Source organism: Chroicocephalus ridibundus, chromosome 7, assembly GCF_963924245.1.
Source record: "Chroicocephalus ridibundus chromosome 7, bChrRid1.1, whole genome shotgun sequence".
In the NCBI taxonomy this organism is placed as follows: domain Eukaryota; kingdom Metazoa; phylum Chordata; class Aves; order Charadriiformes; family Laridae; genus Chroicocephalus; species Chroicocephalus ridibundus.
This window is the reverse complement of record NC_086290.1, coordinates 55,874,314-55,895,498: the sequence shown is the minus strand read 5'-3', so window position 1 is coordinate 55,895,498 and position 21,185 is coordinate 55,874,314. Positions and strand designations below refer to the sequence as shown.

The following is a 21,185-nucleotide window of genomic DNA, read 5'->3' as shown; positions in this document are numbered from 1 at the left end:
ATCTTAAAGCGGTAAATATTCCTCCATTCTTACAGACATCATTCATATTTTGTGCATGTGCATGCACACACGCATTCCTGTGGCACCGGTGGAACTTAAGCTCTTCCCTGTTTGCAGGCCCCTGCGGTAACACAGTCAGTGAACTGCCCTGCGTAAAAATAAACTTTTTCTATTTTTAACCCCAGAACAGCTCATTGGCCCAATTCAGCCTGCAGCCCCATGAAAACAGCTGTGCTGGCACCACTGTGGGGTGGGAATGTGCAGCTGGCAGGGAAGATGAGGGCTGGCACAGCTCTGGAGGAAAAAAACACAGGGAGCTGCACCCTTAATATGCAGACGAGCCTGGCTTCACACAAGCTACCACAGCGAGCTGGAGTCATAGTATCATAGAACGGCTTGGGTTGGAAAAGACCTTAAAGATCATTTCGTTCCAACCCCACTGCCATAGGAATTGGGACACGCAGGGGGTTACCCTACAGCCCTCCAACGGGATGTATCAACTGCAGAGACAAGTCCTGGCCGCCCTCCTGACACAAAGGCCGGGCTACACCGACGCCCCTGGACCCTCCTCCCGCCAGCCCGTGACAGAGAGGCCGATGTGAGAGCACCGGCGAGGCATGAGGGGACCCCGGCCCCGGCGGCGGTCGGTGCTGCTCCCAAGCACCCAGAGCGGCCATCCGGGTGGCGGACAGCCCTCGCCGATACCTCTCAGCGAACGAGGAGCCACCTCAGCTCCGCCGCTCCCTCAGCGCCACCTTCCCGCCTCAGCCCGCCCTGCGCGCGCCCCCCCTCAGCGCATGCGCAGGGCTCCAATCAGGGCCCCGCCTCGACGGGCCGCGCGGGGAGATGACGCCACGCCTTCCCTGTGCGTCTCCCGCGTGAGGTCACATCCGGTAGGTGAGGTCAGGGCAGGGGCCGCCATTTTGGGTGGCAGGGCTGGGCGCGGAGCGGGGCCCGGCGGTGGGGGGGAGCGAGTGCGGCCTGCGGGCGGGCGGCCCCCATGGCCGGGCAGTTCGACTCCGAGGACCGGGCGAGCTGGTACTGGGGGCGGCTGAGCCGGGCCGAGGCGGTGTCGCTGCTGCAGGGGCAGCGCCACGGGACCTTCCTGGTGCGCGACTCGGGCACCATCCCCGGCGACTTCGTGCTCTCGGTGTCTGAGAGCTCCCGCGTCTCGCACTACATCGTCAACAGCCTGGGGCCGGCGGGAGGCCGGCGGTCCGGCGGCGAGGGCCCTGGGGCCCCGGGTGAGTGACCCCCAGGGCTGGCGGTGCCCCCCAGCCCCTGCCGCCGCAGGGCGGGCAGCTGGAGCCCAGCCCCGGTCTGCGCCTCCCCACGGGCGGCTCCGCTCGCCTCCCGGGCGGCGTTTTAAGTCGTGAGGCTCTTTGTGGTGGAATTAAGTCGCGTTTTTGCAGCTGGGGCTACGGAGCGAGCTGAGCCGCCTGTCTGCACCTGCCTTCCAGCGACCTGGTATCATACTTAAACGTACACTGGAGCTGAGCGCTTATCGCAGCCCTCCTGAAAGGTCCTACAGCTGTAGCGCTCGCACGTTCTTCTGTTTTCATAAACTAGAGTTAATAATTTTGCATGTCATCTCAGCCGGGGGACGGTTCTGTGGAAGTGTCATCTAAGAGTCTAAATTCTGACAAGACAGTTGTGCGTTGGAAGGCAGACTGTGAGGCTAAATTTCAAGTCACGAGCCAAAGTATTATGTGGGTAGCTTAAGTAGTGGGAACTCTTCAGGAATGTAAAGGCAATTGTTCCTTTAAATCAGATGTGAAGTTCATGTGTTTTCCCCCCGGGTGTTGAAAGGGAAGTTTTTATATTATTCCTCATTAACCTAACATGTAATATGAAAACAATGTGTTTAAGTGTAACGCTTATAGAGAAGATACTGATTGTGTCAGAGGGAAAACCATACCATGAGAAGCAGCATTTCTGCAAGTACAAGTGTAACTAAATGAACAAGAGCCCCCAGCCATGCGGTGTCCTTAGGTGTATAAGAACATGAAATAGAAAGGCAGCAGTATCCCTGCTGGGGACATCACTGAAGTTGGTAGTGGAACTGCTCAAGTTTGGATATTAATGCGTGCAAAATGATGTGGGTGTATTGCTAGCATCTCAGAAAGGAACCTCTATGTAATTTTGAAGTGTAGTAAACCTATATAATAAGAAATTTAGAAAACTTATTTGGCAGAAAGTAAACAGTATATGAATTGCTACACTTTCTGATGGCGATCTGTGGTTGGAATAAGAGACCAATATTGGGAAGATGCAACAGTACTTGTTATGGAAAGGATTTTTCAGTCTCTGCACAGTCTGTAGTTGACTAAGAAGGAGATAATCTAAGAAAAAACGGGAACTGTTGCCAGTAGGTTTGCACCGTTATATAGTAATTTCCTCTGTTCAGGGGAACATTTCAAATTGGCAAATTTGGTAAAGCCTGAAGTTATTGTGTTTATGCCAGGAACCTACTGCAGCGTGCACTCAAGTCGCAAAAAGCTCCACAAGGTAGAAGTTAAAGGTGGCTGAATTGAGCTAGAAGTAAAGTGGAAGTTGTTACTGGCGTGGGTAGTAAAATGGTTTGCCGCAAGATGTGGTGGGGTCCCTGTTGTTTCATGTTTGTGAAGACAGAGGTTTATTGCCATAGGTTTGCAGAGGCTTGATGCGGGGATTGTTGAAATGCACGACTGGTGTTACGTTTAGCAGGATAAGTTACCAGGATGGTTTGTTGTGGAATCCAGCCTAATAGGATTTTAAAGACATTAGTGATGAAAAACACTGGAGTATGTGTGCCTGTCACTTCTGGGCATCTCTGGAAAAACAGCGTTTTTCGTGTTATTGTGGTATCGCTTTAGTACATTGCTATCCTAACTTTTTATTGTGTTACATTCTTAAGCTCAGTAACTTTTTGTGTCACTTATGGGCTGGCTGGTGTTGTGGCTGTTAAAAGATTCTGGAGTTTTGGTGTTCTTTTTAAAAAAATCAGTCAATGCCCTGTTTTAAATGTTTATGTGTTTTAGAAGAGTAGCTGCTATTGTAGCTGTGTAGGCTGTTGGCACAGTAGGCTTAATATATGTTAAAAAGTGTAATTATGTTTTGGTTGGTCTCTTTTTCTTTTCTTTCTTTTTTTTTTTTCCCCTCCTGGATGTTAAGAGGATAGGTGACGCATCATTCCTGCACTACAGATACTACTATGCTGAGATTTTAGTAGTTTTAAATAAATCATGCCTCCATGCTGATACTGCTGTCTTTTCACCCTCAAACCAAAGAAGGTGCGGGGGTGTGTCTATATTAAATTACACTTAAAGTGTAATTAAGTTTTTCTTTCAGAAAAAAGTAAGTGGGGGGGATGTTCTGCAATGGGAGGGAAGTGAAAACGTTGGTAGAAGAGTGAAGATGGTTTCACATTTGGATAGGGAAGCTAATGCAGTAAAATGAGGTAAATGTTTGCAACTTTTCATGCTTATTTATTGTGGTCAGACTAAAACATTAGGAAGAACAACTTTACTATGTTAATTACGTGGTATTGGGTTTTTTTTTTTAGCAACTGATTGTTTGGCAAATGCACACTTCTCACTGGGAAAATTTGAATCTGAATATGCCAGATCAGGTTCTTAGGTTGATTTTTGTTTGTCTGTCTCGGTAATTGTGTGCAATTCATGACTGCTTTAGCACTGCTGGGTGTAGGGAATGCCAGGAACCTAGCTTCGATACAGAATGAATGAGATGAGGAGCTTTGGCTTCCCTAATATAAAAAGCCATAGTGTCACAAAACCGTCATATTTTCTTTCATTTCTAAAGTATAAAATAAATTTGCTAACTTTTTGTTAAATTCACCTTTTGCCTGATATGCTGCGGTTTCTAATTTCTCGCAGGTGATTTTTCAGCATAAGCAAAAAAGAAATTAACAGAAATTCTCAAAATAGCCATATCTTCCTGAAATGTTTTAAGGCTGTTAAAAGGAAACAGGATAAATCACTGAATTATGGGAAAGAAAAACACTTTGTTTCCAGTGGAGGTGGAGATTAACGACTGAATCGGAATTAGGGCATCATTTGTGATGAAATATCACAGTCACGGGCTAAAGAAATCCCAAAGAAGACAAAGTCTCCATGCAGACATTAGCATGGTAACGGACAATAGAGGAAATATTTAAATGCATCATATGTTTGCAATTTGACATATGAGTCTGGGGTAAAAATGTATGACATGCACTAAAACAAAATGCCTAAAATATCTAAAGAAAGATATGCTTTCTATTGAAGTACAATGTAGTGAAGCCAGAAACCTTATAGTGGTGTAAAATTTCTCTCTCTGAAGTAGGAAAGTATGATAGATACTGTGTAGAAGGTGGTGTTTTCACTAAGTATGCATTTTAAGAACATGCTGCTTAACTTACGCTTCTAAATCACTTCCATTATGATTTTAAAAAATTCAGACTGTACTTCCTGGAGTCGGGTAGTCTTTACATAATGATATCCGTGCTCAGCTCTGTATGAAGTGGGTTTAGGTAGGCGTGAGCAGTATGATTTAACTCTGACACGTGTGGATTTTTTTGTGGTATTTTTGTATTAAGGTCTTAAAATGCAAACTGTTGGAAGCTTGGAACATGTATGCGTTACACATCTACTTTTCTCGCATCCTCTGATTATCTGCAGAAATGGCAATATGTAACTTATGTAAGAATATTCTCCTGGCGTGCTTAGAGCTCTTCTCAGGAGCTATGAATGGGGTTTTACTGTTTTTATAGAGTGTTCATGGGTATTTATTTGTTTTGCTGAGGCATGAGTAGGGAGGTACTTAAGGACAAGGGGAAAAGGTGTCCCTATGGGGGTTGGGGCAACACACAGGCTGGAACGTGATGGCTTCATAGCAGAGTTCCCATATGCTCCAGGAGGAAACTGGCTTACATCACTGGGATGTCTTGTCTTTGAAACGAGGGCCTTGTGTCTCAGTAACCTTTTTTGATAAGAACAGCCTGTCTTGCCCAAAACGAGCTTTATAAGTTGTGAGGGAGGGACACTGTTACAGACTAGATCTAGAAACAAAAATGAAAACATGTATTTCTGTGAGGTCTTCCCTGCCTGCAAAAGGAAAGCTTACCAATGCTTAGGAATAAAGGGAAAACAGCCTAGTGGCACTAACACAATTGGAGTGAAGAGAGAAATGTAAAACCCCTGAGATGGCTAAGAAAGTGAGAAGTTGCTTTGTGGTTACACCACCTGCCTGCACTCTTAAGAAGTAGCATATTAGTTGTTTTATACCTCCACTTCCCCAGTATCTGCACAATATTTAAAACATATATAAGCAATCTTTTGCAGACTGACATGAAGCCAACACAGCGTAAAAGTGTTTTGTCAGGAGGGAACATGCATCGTAAACAGAGAACTGACAGGGTCCAGATTTGAAACTGTCTTTGATTCTGGGACACTTCGAATTTTAACTCTTTCCTTGCCTTCCTGAGAGCGGAGGATGCCCTAGCTGTTCTGATGTGCTGAATTGGATGGAATCAGGTTTAAGTCCTTGTGCAGATAGAGCTAGGATGGAATAAATAAGAAAGGTGATACTCAGCCCTTTGTGGTTCTCGTTCAAAAGAATCATCTTACAGAGCTGAGCAGTGCTGCTGGTAGAGGAGGAGCTGAGCAGATCATCTTCCTTCGGCTGTGCAGAGCTGGGAAGAGAATTTCTAGGGCTCTGGTTGTCTGACTTTAATAGGAAGTGACTAAAGTTCCTCCAGTAGCTCAACTTACCTTTGCATGCCTTCTCTTCTTCCTGAGAGCCCTCAGAAGATGCGGACAACGTGCTGCTCAAACTTGTGCCTTCAAGAAAACTGTCCCAGAACCATGAAGGAAAAGAGCTCTACTTCTCCAAAAAGCACTTGCCTTATGCTGTAACTTTTTCTTGTGGTAGATCTTGCCTTAATTTTTCCATTGGCCTACAGGTATGTGATGTGTTGCGCTTCAAACAAGAAGCTGAAGAATTCCTCTGATCGTGAAGTCTGTTACTCTTTGAATTTCATCATACCAGGGAATGACAAAACTCTGAAGCCCGTAGTGAATAGAATCATTTCCCTGCTACATAAGTAGGCATCATTCAGCTCAATACCTTGTCACTGAACAAGAGCAGACACAAAAGACTTAAGCTGGTGGAAAGTTTACTGCATACTTGGTAAAGTGTAGTTGTATTTTATTTACGACCTGTGACTTTCAACTATTTTGTCCTTCTTATGCCTATTTTAGCTGAATTTAGAAGTCTTCTATCTAAATTCTCCCGTGAAGAGGTTGCTGCCTTTATATTCTTTGGGAATTAATTTGGATTAAGCTTGTAGATAAAAAAGGTTGTTGCAAAAAGGTTTTCCAGGCCTTAGATTTTTGTAGCTGTGGTGGGTTTTTTTTGGTTGTTTTTTTTTTTTTTTTGTTTTGTTTTTTAAAAAAACAAAAGCTTCAGAAGTGCATGCGGTATTCTGGGAGTGTTATTTTTGTGAAGATGATGTCTCTCCTTTTTGCTTATCTGTTCCTTCAAGGATTGCATTGATCTTTCTGATCCTAGAATGTATTTGGAGAGTCTGTGTTCTCTCACTCTCCTTCAATTGTGGAAAAATATCTTTTAGGATGTGATTTTCCAGGGATGCAGTACGCTGATTTCAGTTGCTCCTTCCCCATATGTAAGGTTCCAATGGACTTTCCTCTTACAGTCCAACTTTGGTGCATTTTATTCAGGTGCGTTTGGCAGCTATTTCAGGCTGTTACGCATTAATTCAAGAGGGTGAACCTGTTCAAAAGACAAAAAAAAAAAAAAAAAAAAAACGACATTGCAAAACCCCTTGTTAATCCTAGTGATGATTTTGGTGCTGACAAGGCTGATGAACGTTACTGTTGAACTGCTCATGTCCTATTGAGTTTATGATTTTTCTGCGGACACTTACTTTGCTGGAGACAGAGATTTCAGCAGGTTTTACAAAGGTAACTTAGTGTTTTAGGCTCTAGATTTCTGGTATGTGAAATAAGTTCCATGTCAGTGAACTTACGTGAGATTCCAATCTTCTCCGTATGACTTCAAAGATCTTTGCTGCCCTGGTCCTCTTAAAGTTTCTATGACTTTTTCTTTTGACATAAGTGTCTATATATACCTTGATCCTTAAAGGTCCACATCTGAAATAGTAGCAGATACACGCTTGTGTTCTGTCACCAGGTTTGTCTGAAACATGGTGTCTTTACCACTTGTTACAGAGGCTGGTTTCCCACTTCCAATGCCAGCTGAAGTGCGGCATTCCCAGAGCATATTCTGTGCTCATGTAGTGGACGTTTTGAAGTGCTGTAGGGATGCTGCCTGGCCAGACAGAATTAATCTCTTGTGAGACCACAGAGCTAAGAACTGCCACTGAGATGAAATTCCAGAATTCTTGCTAAGTCTAGAGCTGTAAGTTACATCTTGTCAACAAAAGTTGAGGGAGTTTTTGCATCTTTCCAGCATTATGCTTTGGGAGAATAAGGTGTGGAATGTTCTCTTTCTATATTTCATGTTTCTTACTGGCATTTACATTAGCTTCCTTATCTCTTGGTGAAGCCAGTTTGTGTTTTGGGGTTTTTTTTGTAATTTTTTGAGGGTATTGCTTTTGTGTTTTGGCTCAGTGCTCATTTCTTTTGAAAGTCTTTCAGGGCTGTTAATGCATGCAAATGTGCGTTTTCCAATGACTTAGTTCTGCTTCTTTGGATTTCCTGTAACCAGATTCAGTGATGTTTATGTTCCTTCAGGATACTTCAAAACTTATTTATCGGGTGTTTGTCTATGTTGATCTTATTGAATCTGCCCTTTTCTCTATTAGAACCCCTTTTTGCTCTCTTGAAAGAACTTCTTGTAATGTTAGCTTTCCATGCTGACAGTGCTGCTTTGAAGGGGGTTTTGGATCAGTGACAGCTTGAAGAATTCTGCTAGCTTTGTACTCAAGAGCTAAGTCTCGGAACTGTTAGATATTCCCTGCAGAGAAACAGACTTGCAAAGTAAGCATCTCTCTCTTGCTAAAAGAGTTACTCATTAAAGCATAAATCTTTTCCTCTCCACTACCCTCCCCCAGCCTTCCACAATTCTTCCCATAACTGATTACCCAGGGTATGGTGCATGGTGGAAATAGAACATCATGCGTATGTTTTTCCCCAGCTGAGCCCGAAGAACATAAAATGGAAAAATAGTGCAGTGCACGGGTTGAAAACTGAAATGGATATCTGCACTTTGATGCTTCTAATGACTTGAATATGAACATCATCTGTATTTTAATGTATCTGGGGTTCAGATTTATAGCGTAGGTTCCATCTGACAAATATGGCAAAGAAACTGTAAGACTTGAGATTAAAAGACTAAATTATGCCCATTATAAAAAGTGTGTTGTTGCTTTTCATTGCATAAAATATACATAATTTCTATAATGGTACCTTTTATCAAAACAAAAAATAGCTTCATTTGCTCATTCACATGAATTGTTTGCTGCTGTGCTAAGCAGTTTTCTGTAGTGTCCATGCCTTTAACCCAAGATACGTTACAACAGGTAAAGAACCATTATTGCAGTGTTGTCCTTTTGAAATAACTTTGAACTGCAAAAGGGAGGTAAAAAAAATAAAAATAACTTCCTTGAAATTGTACCAAAATTTCATTTGGTTTCTAGATTTAGAGTATAAAACAGGAAAAAGGGAATGGTCTGTTACTGAAAATTTTATAGGCTCCTGAGAAACTCACATGTACTGAACGTTTTCATTTGTTGGGTCCATACAACATTTAAGGAAACAAGTTATTTTTATCCTAAGTTGGGAAGTTTGGCAGTGCCAAACTATTTCTTTTTTCCTTCTTTGACAAAATCTTTAAAAATAAAACTCTATCCTCAGGATTGTGATAGTGCTGTCTTTGATTAGAATTACACAGAAGATCTGAATACGATGAATGTTAATCTAAAGATGACCAAATTCAGTATCAAATTACTGATCTGTAAATATATTTGTATTCTCAAATGTTTATTTAACAGTTTTAACTGTTGTATGCTGTCTTTGACCTATTGCCTTCTTCTTTCAGGGTTGAATCCCACCAGATTTCGAATAGGTGACCAAGAATTTGATTCTTTGCCATCTTTACTGGAATTCTACAAAATACACTATTTGGACACTACAACCTTGATAGAACCAGTTTCCCGATCCAGGCAGAATAGTGGCGTTATCCTCAGGCAGGAGGAAGCTGAGTATGTGCGAGCTCTCTTTGACTTTAATGGAAATGATGAAGAAGATCTTCCATTTAAGAAAGGAGACATACTGAGAATCCGGGATAAACCTGAAGAGCAATGGTGGAATGCAGAAGACAGCGAAGGAAAGAGGGGAATGATACCTGTTCCTTACGTCGAGAAGTATAGACCTTCCTCTGCTTCAGTATCTACTCTGATTGGAGGTAACCAGGATAGTTCCCACCCACAACCACTGGGTGGGCCGGAGCCAGGGCCCTATGCCCAGCCCAGCATCAACACTCCGCTCCCTAACCTTCAGAATGGCCCTATTTATGCCCGGGTTATCCAGAAGCGAGTCCCTAATGCCTACGACAAGACAGCCTTGGCTTTGGAGGTACATAATGGGCAAAACTTAGAAGGAAGAGATCTGTTCAAGGGATTTCCCTTTCAATCACATTATAGTTTTGTAGGAATATGAAAGGGAAAAGCATTGTAATACTGGTTTTACATCACGATTAATAAGTTATGGATAAAGGCTTTTTTTTTTTAAATGAATAAGTGACTAGAGTCACTTGTAGACTAGAGTTTGATTGTTATAGCATGTTTAGGTTACTGAACCAATATCATGTCTTTTGTCAAACATCACTAACATAAATGTTTCCCCATCCATGTTTTCATTTCTGAAATCTTTTATTTTAGGGGGGAGGGAGAGGGAGCAGTTTGTAAGTTGTGTGTCTGAACCTGTATTCACTGTTGCTTGCCTCACCCTGTCTTTAAAAGGTGTGCTGGGTTGGTTGGTTCTTGTTTTTGTTTTCAATCTGTCAGCAGTGTAAAAGCAATCAGTGGAAACATTGATAGTCACTTTAAAATTACATAGACTGAGATGATGATCGCACATAGGGTTTTATTATAACATCTTGATCTCGAGCAGAGTACTTCGGTTTTTTGTTTGTGAAGCAGGAACATACATTACAATTCGTTAGGGCGGTTTAGTGTAAAGCAGTGATTGATGGAGTATGATTTGTAATAAAGCAGTGAGTTTCCCTAAGTTTAATTCACTTCCTGATAGGATCAAGTACTTTTATGTGCCCTTTTTGATTTTTTTTTTTCTTCCTCTTATAAAGGAGAATAGTGCTCTATCTCTACGCATCAGATAGTTATCCCCCAAGTTACATTTGAGGAAATTGAGATGAAGGTATTCTCAGTGGCAGACCTTTGCCTTAGGATGATATGTAAATTGTATCCTTTAATCTAGGCTTTCTTTGAGCTAAAGGCTCTGGAATTTCCTGATACCTAATTGACTTCCTGTTTATATAACATTTTAAGTACTTGGGAAAAAACAGTTTCTGTGCTGAGTCAGAGCATCTCCTCTTCACTCTCAAATACTTTGTTTAATCATGCATATTACAAAAGGTATTTCAGTGATGTGGCAACTATAGGTATGTGCCTTTCGTACAGAACTGGCAAATGCAGCACATTCTACAGATCCGATAATTGATGTACAACCTGGGAGATGTGAAATGTTTCCCTGTTGTAGGTAAAAATTTGTCTAGGGAAGCCATGTAAATACACTCATGAGTTACTATACATTCTGTTATATTTTGGAATCAAAAGACAGCCAGGATACAGAACACAAATTTTTGGGTTGAAAAGCACATATAGAAATTTATGCCAAGTCAGATTTTGGGGAAATGTGAAGATTGTAACCTTCAGACTTTCATACAACCTAAAATGCTATCTCTTCTTTTTCCCACTCTGTACACCCAGCCACCTCCTAGAGCTTGGAAATATTGAATGTTGTTGTAGACTGTTGCAATTACCAGACGTTAGATTTCTTTTGAGCCATTGGAGATGATGTTGTGGCATATTTATCAAAACCCTTTCGGGTTTCCTTCTGGGTTTTGTTTTATTTATTAGTGTGCTACCAGTATTCTCTTAACTTTACATTTTATTTCACTTAGAACCCCACAACGCTGCCCAACTCACACTTCAGTAGCATGGGGTGAAAGAGAGAGTGTGAGAAAATATTGATAAACTAGGCCGTCATAAGCAACTTTGAGTGAAAGCAAAGTCTTTTATGGGCTGAAGAACAGCTTGTAAGAGCCATGGCTGATCTGTTAGTTCTGTTGATACGCTGTGCTTTAGAAAGGGTAGTTTCATGGAGAACATCTCTGTTCTGAGCTAATTTGCACTACTAGTGTTTTTAACTAACACATGATAATAGGCTAGATAGCTGAAGTGTTTGGGAGGGGGGACTGGGGATTGTGTAGGCTCTGCCCATCTGTGTAAGGATAGAAGTAAGATTTATAGTGTCTTGCTACCATTATATTAGAACAAAGGTGTTTGTAGGCCTTGTAAACGTATTTAAATACTTACTAGTTGACATGTGGAACCTCTTGGTTAGGATGATATATACCTGTCTTGCTACAGCTCCACATTTAAGATGTGCAATAATAATGGTGGTTCTTTAGTCTGTATATAATATCGGGAAAGTTTAGTTTTAAAATGTTAGCTATTTATCACTGCTTCTAGTAAGCATTTCTCACTGCTTTGCAGCTTTTATCTTTTCAAATTGCAATGTTACTGAGTTGCTTTCAGTATCTGTACAGGAGAAAATAGCATTATGCATTTCGCTTTCTCCAAGTTTTTCTTCATCCTGTCTATCAAAGTACTGTTTCTTGTTGTCTCCTTTTTTCACGTTCCCTTTCACTTCATGGTGTTCCTTCTCTGTTTATTTAGAGATCTCTTTCTTAGATAACTTAGTAGAAAGCATTATGTAAATCTTATCAGCCCATTTTTGCCCAGACCTCTTAATAACTATAAATACAGAAAGTGGGATTCTTTCCAAATTAAAACTCTTATCCTTAAATCTGGCAATATTCATGGGTGGGGGCGGATCCCACTGTCTCTCTTAGGAAAATAGATTCTTAACATCAAACATTTTTGGCCCAAACTGCCAACAGAATATCTGTACTGTTCTATTATTTTAAAACTGACGTGGTTTTGAAGAGCTCAAGAAAGGAAGATCAGAGCAAATGATGTTCTAATAAAGGCTGTGTTGTATTATAGAAAAAAGATTCATCAGAATAAGATAACTTTTACTTTGCTTGTAACTGGACCTATTTGAGGAGTTGTCAGTCTATATTAAAGAGAAAAGAGAGGAGAAAAAGGCAAGATCTATGTGGTGAATGACTCTGAGATCGATCAATTTATTTTTTTTCTTTGTAACAGTAGCAGAACTCTGCCATTTTGACCTTACCAAAGAGGAGTACTTGGAATAAAACCACAGCATACAGAAGTCTTCACATGAATCTTCAGTTTTGCTTTGAAGCATATGGGATATACTTAGTTTTAAAACTTCTGATGAAGACTGAGACAAATCTGGCTTTATAGCAGGGTACAGTCTTGTTCTTGAGGTGCTGTGCTTGGTGGGATGATGCACAATAACGCTAATGATACCGTAAATCAACATTAAAAGGATTCAGAGAGTACACTTCTAGTCTAAATGTTTTAAAATTCCAGCACTTGTACATGGGTAATTTTTTTAAGGTTCTGTGTATTGTTTTCAGGAGAGTGTTTGAACTAAAGATAAATATGCAGAGTTTCAAAGCAGATCTAGAAAGATCTGTAAGTTATGAAGGAGCTAATTGAGCCATTTTATTAAGCTGGCATTTGTGAAATGACCCATGCTTACTTCAAGTCAGTCCTGCTTTGACAGATCTAAAGATATATGTGAAAGAAATGTGAATGAAGGATTCTATCAGAGAGAGCGGTTGCTAAATGAAATTACCATAATGGTGAAAAAGGAATATTTAAGTTCAGAGGTCTTTCCTCTTCTAACAATTACTGAAATGCAAATTTTGGGTGTAGCTCCTCGTAGTAAGGAGAATTTATAAATGGGTGTCCCTTTGCTGCAATGACCCTGGAACACCCCTGAAAACCAACCAAACAGCTACAGGATGGTTCTGGGAGTGGGGCAGTGTCACAAGCATCCCATATTCTATCTCACTATCATTGCACTGGTGAACCCACCTTTTGCAGGTGAGTTTGTCGTAAAGTATCTGAGATAAACTCTATATGAACATAAAGTAGTGTGTGATGTTCTTTGGGAGCAGAGAGGCCAGCAGTCTAAGAAAAAAATCTTACAGATAGCAAGCTAAGCACAACTTGTGCTTTTTCTTTCCTCCTGGGTTGCGGGTTATATACTTCGCTGTTGAAGGCCGATACATAGCTTATATCCAGGTCTGAAGCAATTTAAAGTTATCTAGGATAGTGTTCTTCTAATGGTCGTGATTAGGAAATAAGATTTTCTACTTCTAGGATTGTCACATTTATTCTTATCTGTGTTAAATTACAGCTGATGTATTGTTTTGGTCAACAGAGTATTTTTATTCATACAACCCCCAAGTGATTATTAGCAGTAGCAAAATTACACACGTTGCATGATTAAATTCCTAAAGAGCTGAAACTAGCATTCAGTGCTCGAGGAAGGGCTCCTTTTTGCCTGTAGCAAATACGTAAGAGGATTTTCTTCAAAATATGATTCATTAAAATGTCTATACTAATGACTACAAAAGGAAAAAATAAAGCTCTACAGCAAGAGTCCCAAGCGTGCCTCTCATTACCAGATAAGTAATCATCAGAGGTATGGGAAGCTTAATTAAATGTCTGTGTAGTGGTTTGAATTTATGAACTGTTAAAAGCTGTTCTGGCGAAAGATTGCAAGCGATTAAAACCTGTAAAGTTAATGGAGATTGGTAACATCTTAAATTGTTTTCCGTGTTCTTCATTCACTGCCTGGAAAGTGACAATAATGAGATTCCATTTTGGATTAATTTGGAGCACGGTGATGAGCATCTGTGTAAACTAGTAACTGTATATTCAGTAAATTTCTGGATGAAATGCAGTAAGGCTTGTGGCAGTGCCTTGAGAGTTTATTTACAATATTAGGGAAAGAAAAAAGAGTATATCTGTCCCAAAAGCATTCTCCATCTGTGACCCAGGAAGAATTCTGAAAACCATTGTCTTTTACTTGCAAATAGGATTATTGATAAAATTTTATACTGCGAGCTAGAAACGGGTAGACAGCTTTTCAATGTTGCACTTATTAACTCTTCAGTGACTGTATTTACAATGTAAATTATGCTTTCTTAGGTTGTATAAGTGCTACATAATTAAAGTACCCTTCAAGATTCAGCAGATTAGAGCTAGATTTGCTGTCCCAACTCAAACTACATGACTGCACAGCCTTGGGAAAGGGACTGCAGTGCAGTTTTCCACCTTTGTCAAAAGGAGACAATACCTTTAGAATTGGTTATGTGAACATTAGGTTGGAGATTAGAATATGAGATATATTACCATGCTTTTATTTAGTGTAGTAGATTAGAACTGGATACTTTTAAACTAGACCCTATTGTTTCATTGGTCCATAGTAACCATTATTTTATTTTGCTAGCCAAACAATTCAGATATCAGAAGGAGAGGGCATCAATTGTCTTTACTAAACCCATGGAGTGAGTTTATGTGAGAAATCCATGGTGGTCAAGATCATCTGGCCTCGCCTCTGGTAGTGGCTGGTTGTGGATCCTCAGAGTAAGGACAGAGCAGCCTTATGGTGCTGCTTCTTATGGCCCTATATATTCTCCCAATGTCTTACAATCTGTGGCTGTGTATATATATAGACCCCACTTATCCAGAACTTTTTTTCAATACCACCTGAAAAAACACTTAGTGGAATTTCAAAATTAGGAAGCTGTTTAACTTGCAGATTAGTGCACACTTTGTGCACCTGCAAGCCTTCCCTCCCTTAATGAGGTTGATGCAGTATAAGCAGAGTACAAGCCTCTGTCAATTCAGGGAGATGCATTTATTGTGATAACAGCTGATGTCAAGTCCCACGAGTGCTCTGAAAGATTGGTGTTGGATTGCAGGCTCTTCAGTTTAGGTAGTTCTCACCTAATCTAGGTATCCTTCTTTCTCTCTATACTTCCTTCAGGAGTGAATGACATTGAGTGGTAGGCTGATGTTATCAAAAATGGTCAAGACTAAAACTACTTTTTATAGAAGTGTATCTTGGTACACTTGGGTGATCGACACCAAAGGGGAGGGGTAGCAGCCCAGTTTGTGTGTTTTCTTTGAATTATAACACTTTCTTATTTCTCATCCTTCAGGTCGGTGAGCTGGTAAAGGTCACAAAGATTAACGTGAGTGGTCAGTGGGAAGGAGAGTGTAACGGCAGACGTGGTCACTTTCCATTCACGCATGTCCGCCTGCTGGATCAACAGAATCCTGACGAGGACTTCAGCTGAGTGTGGCTCAACAGTTGCGCTTACAGATGGGAACAATCTCAACTTGTTTTTATTGCAGATGCCATCAAGACTATGTTCCGACAGATGTTCGAAAGCGGTATTGCTTGTATAAGCATTCTGATAACCTGCAAACCCCTGGGACTGAACACCACCATTCCTTAATCAAGGGTCATGTAATTCAGGGTACGACAGTAGATAACTTGTGTGTCAAGTGGCAGAACTAGTACATGATTATAGGTTGTAATGCCTGCTTATGTCCATGTGCACAGCGGACTGGACCTTGCCAGCAGCAGCAGTTGGAGAAAGCAGTAATGTAGATGTTACGGTAACATTTATAGCTCTCTCCGGTCCTATTGCTTATGTTGCTTCTTCCTCAGGCAATGAACATCAACCTTAGACAATTCAATATATAGATAGAAATTTCACAAATATATCCTGGAGCTTTCTCCAATATTTTTTTTCCATCCTGAATTCTCTGTCCTGGAAAGGCTATATAGTACTTTGCATGGTCAGCTAACTATGCACGGTACAGGTTTATGTAGAGCCCACTGGGGACAGCCTTATGATTTACAGATGCTTGCCATTTTAATGGTAAATGACAGATCAAATCCACCTTGGAATTCTAGAAGTTTGTGGACACTAGATTGATTTCTTCAGTACTGTTGATGCTTCAAACGTAGCAGCTGATTTTAAATTAAAATTTCTATTAACACACCAATATCTCTTTTTTTATCCAGAAATATAAGGCTTATGGAAGTGTAAACATCCATATCAGTGCTGATAAATACGTGCGTAGCACTTTAATGCATAGCTTTAAAGCAGTGTTTGAGTCACTAAATATACTAAAATATTGACACTGCTTTCCAGTACAGTTAAATTATATAGGGCCAGTTTAATTTTTCTAGAATTCTTCAATACTCCTACTGTACAATACTCTTACAGTACAAATCGGTGTCAAACATGGTGAACTGACAAACCAAATATTACTTTTATTTTAAAGTTACTCTGGGGACTCTTCTGGTTTAATTCCTATCTGTAAAATATTTGATAGTGAATTCATGAGGATTTTATTTTTAATAAACTAATGGAAAATACTTGTGTGCTTCTGGATTGATTCTCAAAAGGCATAATAGAGTAAATATGGCTTCATAGCTCATAATGCAAATCAGTGCATTGAGTAGGTGGTATTATGCACTGCTTGATTTTTATTTTTATTTTTTAGTCTGTTCTTCTAATTATCTGGTTTTCTCTAACATAAATCAGAATGGATTCAGTAAGTTTTGTAAACTGAAATTAAACACTGAAGTAACTATCCCTTGCCTGTACCCTGGATTGTTTTCCAAACACAGCACTCTAGTGACCAAACTTAAGCGAATTTTGTAACTTTGACTACAGTGTAATCCATACAGAACAGTTTTTCTAAATAGTATCAAACTGAAAATGTTATTTTGGTTGATGCAAACTGTGTGACTAGAATGGCTCATTGGTTGGAAATGCTGCGAGGGCTCGTTCCCACTGCAAAGGCTATTGCTGCAAGGCACCGACCCGTTCAACAGAAGACTGGTAACACTTTACCTCAGAACTGTGTAACATGCTGGAAACGATAATATTTCTGTTATATTTAAGTACTAGTTGTTTTACTTCAAAACTAATCCATCAGCAAGTCTGACTAATTTTCAGGTAATGGGCACTCATTAATTCTGTAGACTAACGCCAATGTACGTTAATCATACTTTTCCATCACCGGTCTCGTAAGCACTACTGAAGGTTATTAGCAAACTGACAGTTGTGGCAGTGGTGTAAGAATGGTACCAAGGGACTTGCAGTACTCTGCTAGCTTGGATTGCTGTTCTGGTTAGGGTGATATGCCAGTGACTGTGGGATCTCTTCTAGCTTAGTACAAAATGTACTTTGAGGAAAAAAAATTGAGAAACTAACTCTAGGTTCTGTAACACATTGGTTTCTTTAAGGCTAATTTGTATTTTTCCTCTGACCTTGACATTTACTATGACTGATTTTTTTATTTTTTTTTCAATGGCTGCACTCTAAATAACAGACTTAATACTGAGTTTATCAGTTGCCCATATATGCTTATATTTTTCTTCAGGTATTGCAAAAGAAACATAATGAACTGTGTGTTGTTAGAGTAACACAGTTTGTTCTGAAGTTTTTTCCAATTGCAGTTAATGAAAGCCTGTATGTTTGTACCTTTCCAATCAGCAATTATTTTAAGATACCAAAAGAACTGTTTTTTGAAAGGAATTATATTATGCAAATCTTGCCTTTTTAATATGAAAGACATAAATTGAACTAAATAGCAAATACCCTGCAAACTTTGTAGATGTGTTTTTGTTAAGACTGTATAAATTGCGAATATTTGTACACTTTGAAAGAGCAGAAAAAAAAGAAACTAGAGGAGTCTTAATAGCTGCTGTTGCACTAGAATCCTACGTTCTTGTCGAGCGGTTTTTTCTTAGTCAACTGATACATTAATGCAACTGTTTTCCACTATTCAGTTCTAAGCTGAGATGTGATTTTGTTTGATAGGTGATAGAAATGAATATGTTTGCATTTGGATGAAATAGACATTTCAACTTATCAAGCTCTTAAAAGGAAAATAAGTAGAACATATGTTCATGAACACGTAGATTAAATCCTTTTGTGGCCTTTGTTTATCCTCTTCTATTTGTTCCCTCCCTTCTCCCCGATGCGTGCAAAAAATCATTGCTAAGAATGTTGGTCACAATCTTTTGTCTCTACTTGGCTGTGTTTTTGGTCTCTTGTGCATAGGCAGGTGTTAGAACTAGAATAATCATTTCTAGAAATACACCGTGAAAGCAGAATGCTCAATTACACTGTGTTCTTCTGGTGCATTTATACATTATATCACACTAAAAAGTACAACTGGCTGCTATGGTTTTTTAATATATATTTCATTTTGGTAAACCCCAGCCTTTTTACTAATATTTGACCTGGTTAAATCTTGTTAATCTGTTTGAATTGTATTTGTTAATAATGCAAATATTTCTAATCATCTTAAAACACTTCATTTTTGTTAATGGTTTTGGGGAAGGATTCTAACCAAACCAGTTTGAAGAAAAATATGAACATGTGCCATTGTATTATAACACTATCCACTTTCTTGACAGTTAAAGTCTTTTTTTTTTTTATTTTTTGTAGCATGTAATGTATATGTTCATAGTACGTGAAGTAAATAAAAGTATAGCCAAAACTTTGACTTGGCGTCACTCTCAATTAGCTGTCATTGGAATACTTGCATTTAATAATCTAAACATAGAATTGCAGGCATGGCCATTTTTAATTGTTCGTACTTGTATGAAAAGAATTAATTTACTTCTGCAATTAAATAATGCAGAAGTAAAATAAACTGAGGTAACTAAAATAACTTACCAACCAGTAAAATCTTACGGCCTTTTGAAACAAGGTGACTTTCTGTAATCGCGTGAGTTCCTTGAGTCAAAGGGGTGGGGAGGGAAGGTATATTCTCAGTGCAGAAGAGGGCTCATGAGGAGTGTTAAGATGAGACTTTGTAGCTATTGTTCTCACTTCTACCTACACGGGCTATCAGGAGAGAGTTTGGTGATTCTTTGGATTGTGTGTGTCTGTTTGGAAAGATGAATAAGCTGCTTATTCATTCTTCAGAATTGTTAGTAAAAATGTAGATTTAAGGATACAAATTAATAACCAACAAGAATCTTGTACAAGAGTCTACTGATGGTTCAGACGGACGTGTTTCTGAGTGTGGTAGTGGGAGAGCACTGTTTCAATGAAAGACTAAGATTTGCAGTGTACTGTCAAGGGATGAGGCACAGAAAATGAGGACCAGAACGCCTATATCCCATGTGGGAGAACATCTGTAACATGCATCTGCATTAGACCTGCTTTTGCCATTGTTCTCCTTAAAAGCTGCAAGGGGAAGTGGCCTCTAGGCCTCCAAGGATAGGATCTTGATGGCAATACTATATCTAAAGCCAGACACACTTTAATTTGGGGTGTACAACAAAGAACAGTTCTAGCCTCATGCTAGTGCGTTCTTTAACGTGGTGTGCCGTAGTTAATCATGGACCAAAACCTTGAGGCGTTCCAAAATCCCTTCGGGAGGTGCTCCCCAGTTCCACAGGCTCTTGCTGCATGGAAAAGGTCATGTTGTACATGTCCATTGTAAAAGTATACGAGGACTCAGTCTTGTTAGCGTTAGTACTACCGTAATCATTTTCCTTGCTGGTAAGGGTAAGGACAGCATTTGTTTTCTTAGTCACTGCATTACAGTGATGACTCATATTTTAGCTGATTCATATTCAGTTGGCCGGCTACTACAGATAACTTTCCCGGTCATTGCTGTTTGGTGGAGTCTTCAAGTGGGACATTATTTGCTAAATGAGTGACTTCACATTTAAGTGTATTGAGATGTCAGCCAAGTTTTCCTGTTACCTCTCCACACAATAAAGGTTACTCTATCAGCTTCAGATGGAAAAAAATTAAATTTTCGTAGGTAAAAGTACTGCCTACTGCTTTGCTCCAGCGTTCACGCAACTTGGCTGCAGCAGAGCTGCTATGCAAGAGTGCTTTTTAAGGAGATTACCTGAGATAATTTCGGAGCTCACTGCAGCCAAAAGGAAGAGGTTCTACATGCCTTTCCATGCTTCCCTGACAGTCGTGCCCTCCTGCCATTTAACCTCGGACTGGTATTCACAGAACTCTGTGAGCTGCTGTAACACAGGGCTCATGCAGAAAATTATTGCCCCTCCTTCCAGCAGTGGTTTTTGGCTGCAGTAGAGGTTGAATCAACTTATGTAAAAGTTGAGGGTGCAAGGGGCAAGCAAGGATTGCATCAGCAAATTATGCTTTCGGTATTTCCCTGCATTAGACTGTTTACTCCTCATGCTTCCCAGATCCCTGACGAATTTCCAAATATTCGCATGCCACCTGTAACAAGTGCATTCAAAAATATTTGAAGCGTTTAGACAATAAGCTATAATTGAGTAAGTGTATCAAGCGTGCACCTCACGTTTGGCAACTGTATGCCTGAAGTAGCCTGGTTTATTTGTGTTGTTGGGCTCTCTATAACTTGAGTACCTGCTGAACGTGAGCATCACAGAAAAGTTCCTAAATCGATGCAGATCTAATTTGTTGTGCAAGCTCCCATACAAAATTAAGTCTCAGGTGCTGAAAAACAGACTGTCTTGGTCAAGATTTATGAAGTGCGGAGGCGATTTGCAAGTCTTGCAATGAGATTTAGTATATTTACACAAATAAGTGGTGATTCTGTATGCTGCTGGGATCTTTGGGGTGCCTGCCAGAACTGCCTTGGTAATGGCAGCATGTTTTTACAAACAATTCAGAGGTAAAGGTATATGATGATTCACAATTTCAACAAAATCGGCATTTTCTGATCATATTTTGACTAAGTTGAAAACAGCAATATTTTTTTTTCTGGACTTGACACCTAATTTTCACCTTAGTCCAGACACACTAATGTCTTTGTTTTTTCTTTTATGGAATTCTGATTAGATAATCCTGAGATGTGAAAAAGAGTCAGGGCCCAAAATGTCCCATGGAAACAGATCCTTGATTTTTTGAGTAGGCAAACAGTGATATAAACACCACTCTGATACATTTTTAGGTTTATTTGGAAGAAAATCGTAATGTTATGT

At 39.9% G+C, this 21,185-nt stretch overlaps 1 protein-coding gene across 3 annotated transcripts; it reads left to right on the top strand.

Annotated features, from left to right (window-relative positions):
• Positions 1-891: 891 nt before the first annotated feature.
• Positions 892-18,748, top strand: CRK (CRK proto-oncogene, adaptor protein). Of its 3 annotated transcripts, XR_010071947.1 has the most exons (4): positions 892-1,244; positions 9,061-9,596; positions 12,434-12,599; positions 15,373-15,504. XR_010071947.1 is itself a non-coding variant. In XM_063341069.1 (3 exons), exons 1-3 carry the CDS (start codon positions 1,001-1,003, stop codon positions 15,378-15,380), a joined length of 618 nt encoding a protein of 205 aa, XP_063197139.1. In that variant the 5' UTR covers positions 892-1,000; the 3' UTR covers positions 15,381-15,511. The 3 variants fall into 3 exon arrangements, 2 of the variants coding, with proteins under 2 accessions (XP_063197139.1, XP_063197138.1); XM_063341069.1 differs by lacking the exon at positions 12,434-12,599 and having other exon boundaries at positions 9,061-9,426; positions 15,373-15,511; XM_063341068.1 differs by lacking the exon at positions 12,434-12,599 and having other exon boundaries at positions 894-1,244; positions 15,373-18,748.
• The last annotated feature ends 2,437 nt before the right edge of the window (positions 18,749-21,185 follow it).

What these genes read in the sequence shown, in the direction of transcription:
- CRK (XM_063341068.1), top strand. Translation starts at nt 1,001, where the DNA reads ATGGCCGGGCAGTTCGACTCCGAGGACCGGGCGAGCTGGTACTGGGGG. An exon ending in CGAGGGCCCTGGGGCCCCGG is followed by an intron (nt 1,245 to 9,060) that starts GTGAGTGACCCC and finishes TTCTTCTTTCAG; the next exon opens with GGTTGAATCCCACCAGATTT. An exon ending in AGACAGCCTTGGCTTTGGAG is followed by an intron (nt 9,597 to 15,372) that starts GTACATAATGGG and finishes CTCATCCTTCAG; the next exon opens with GTCGGTGAGCTGGTAAAGGT.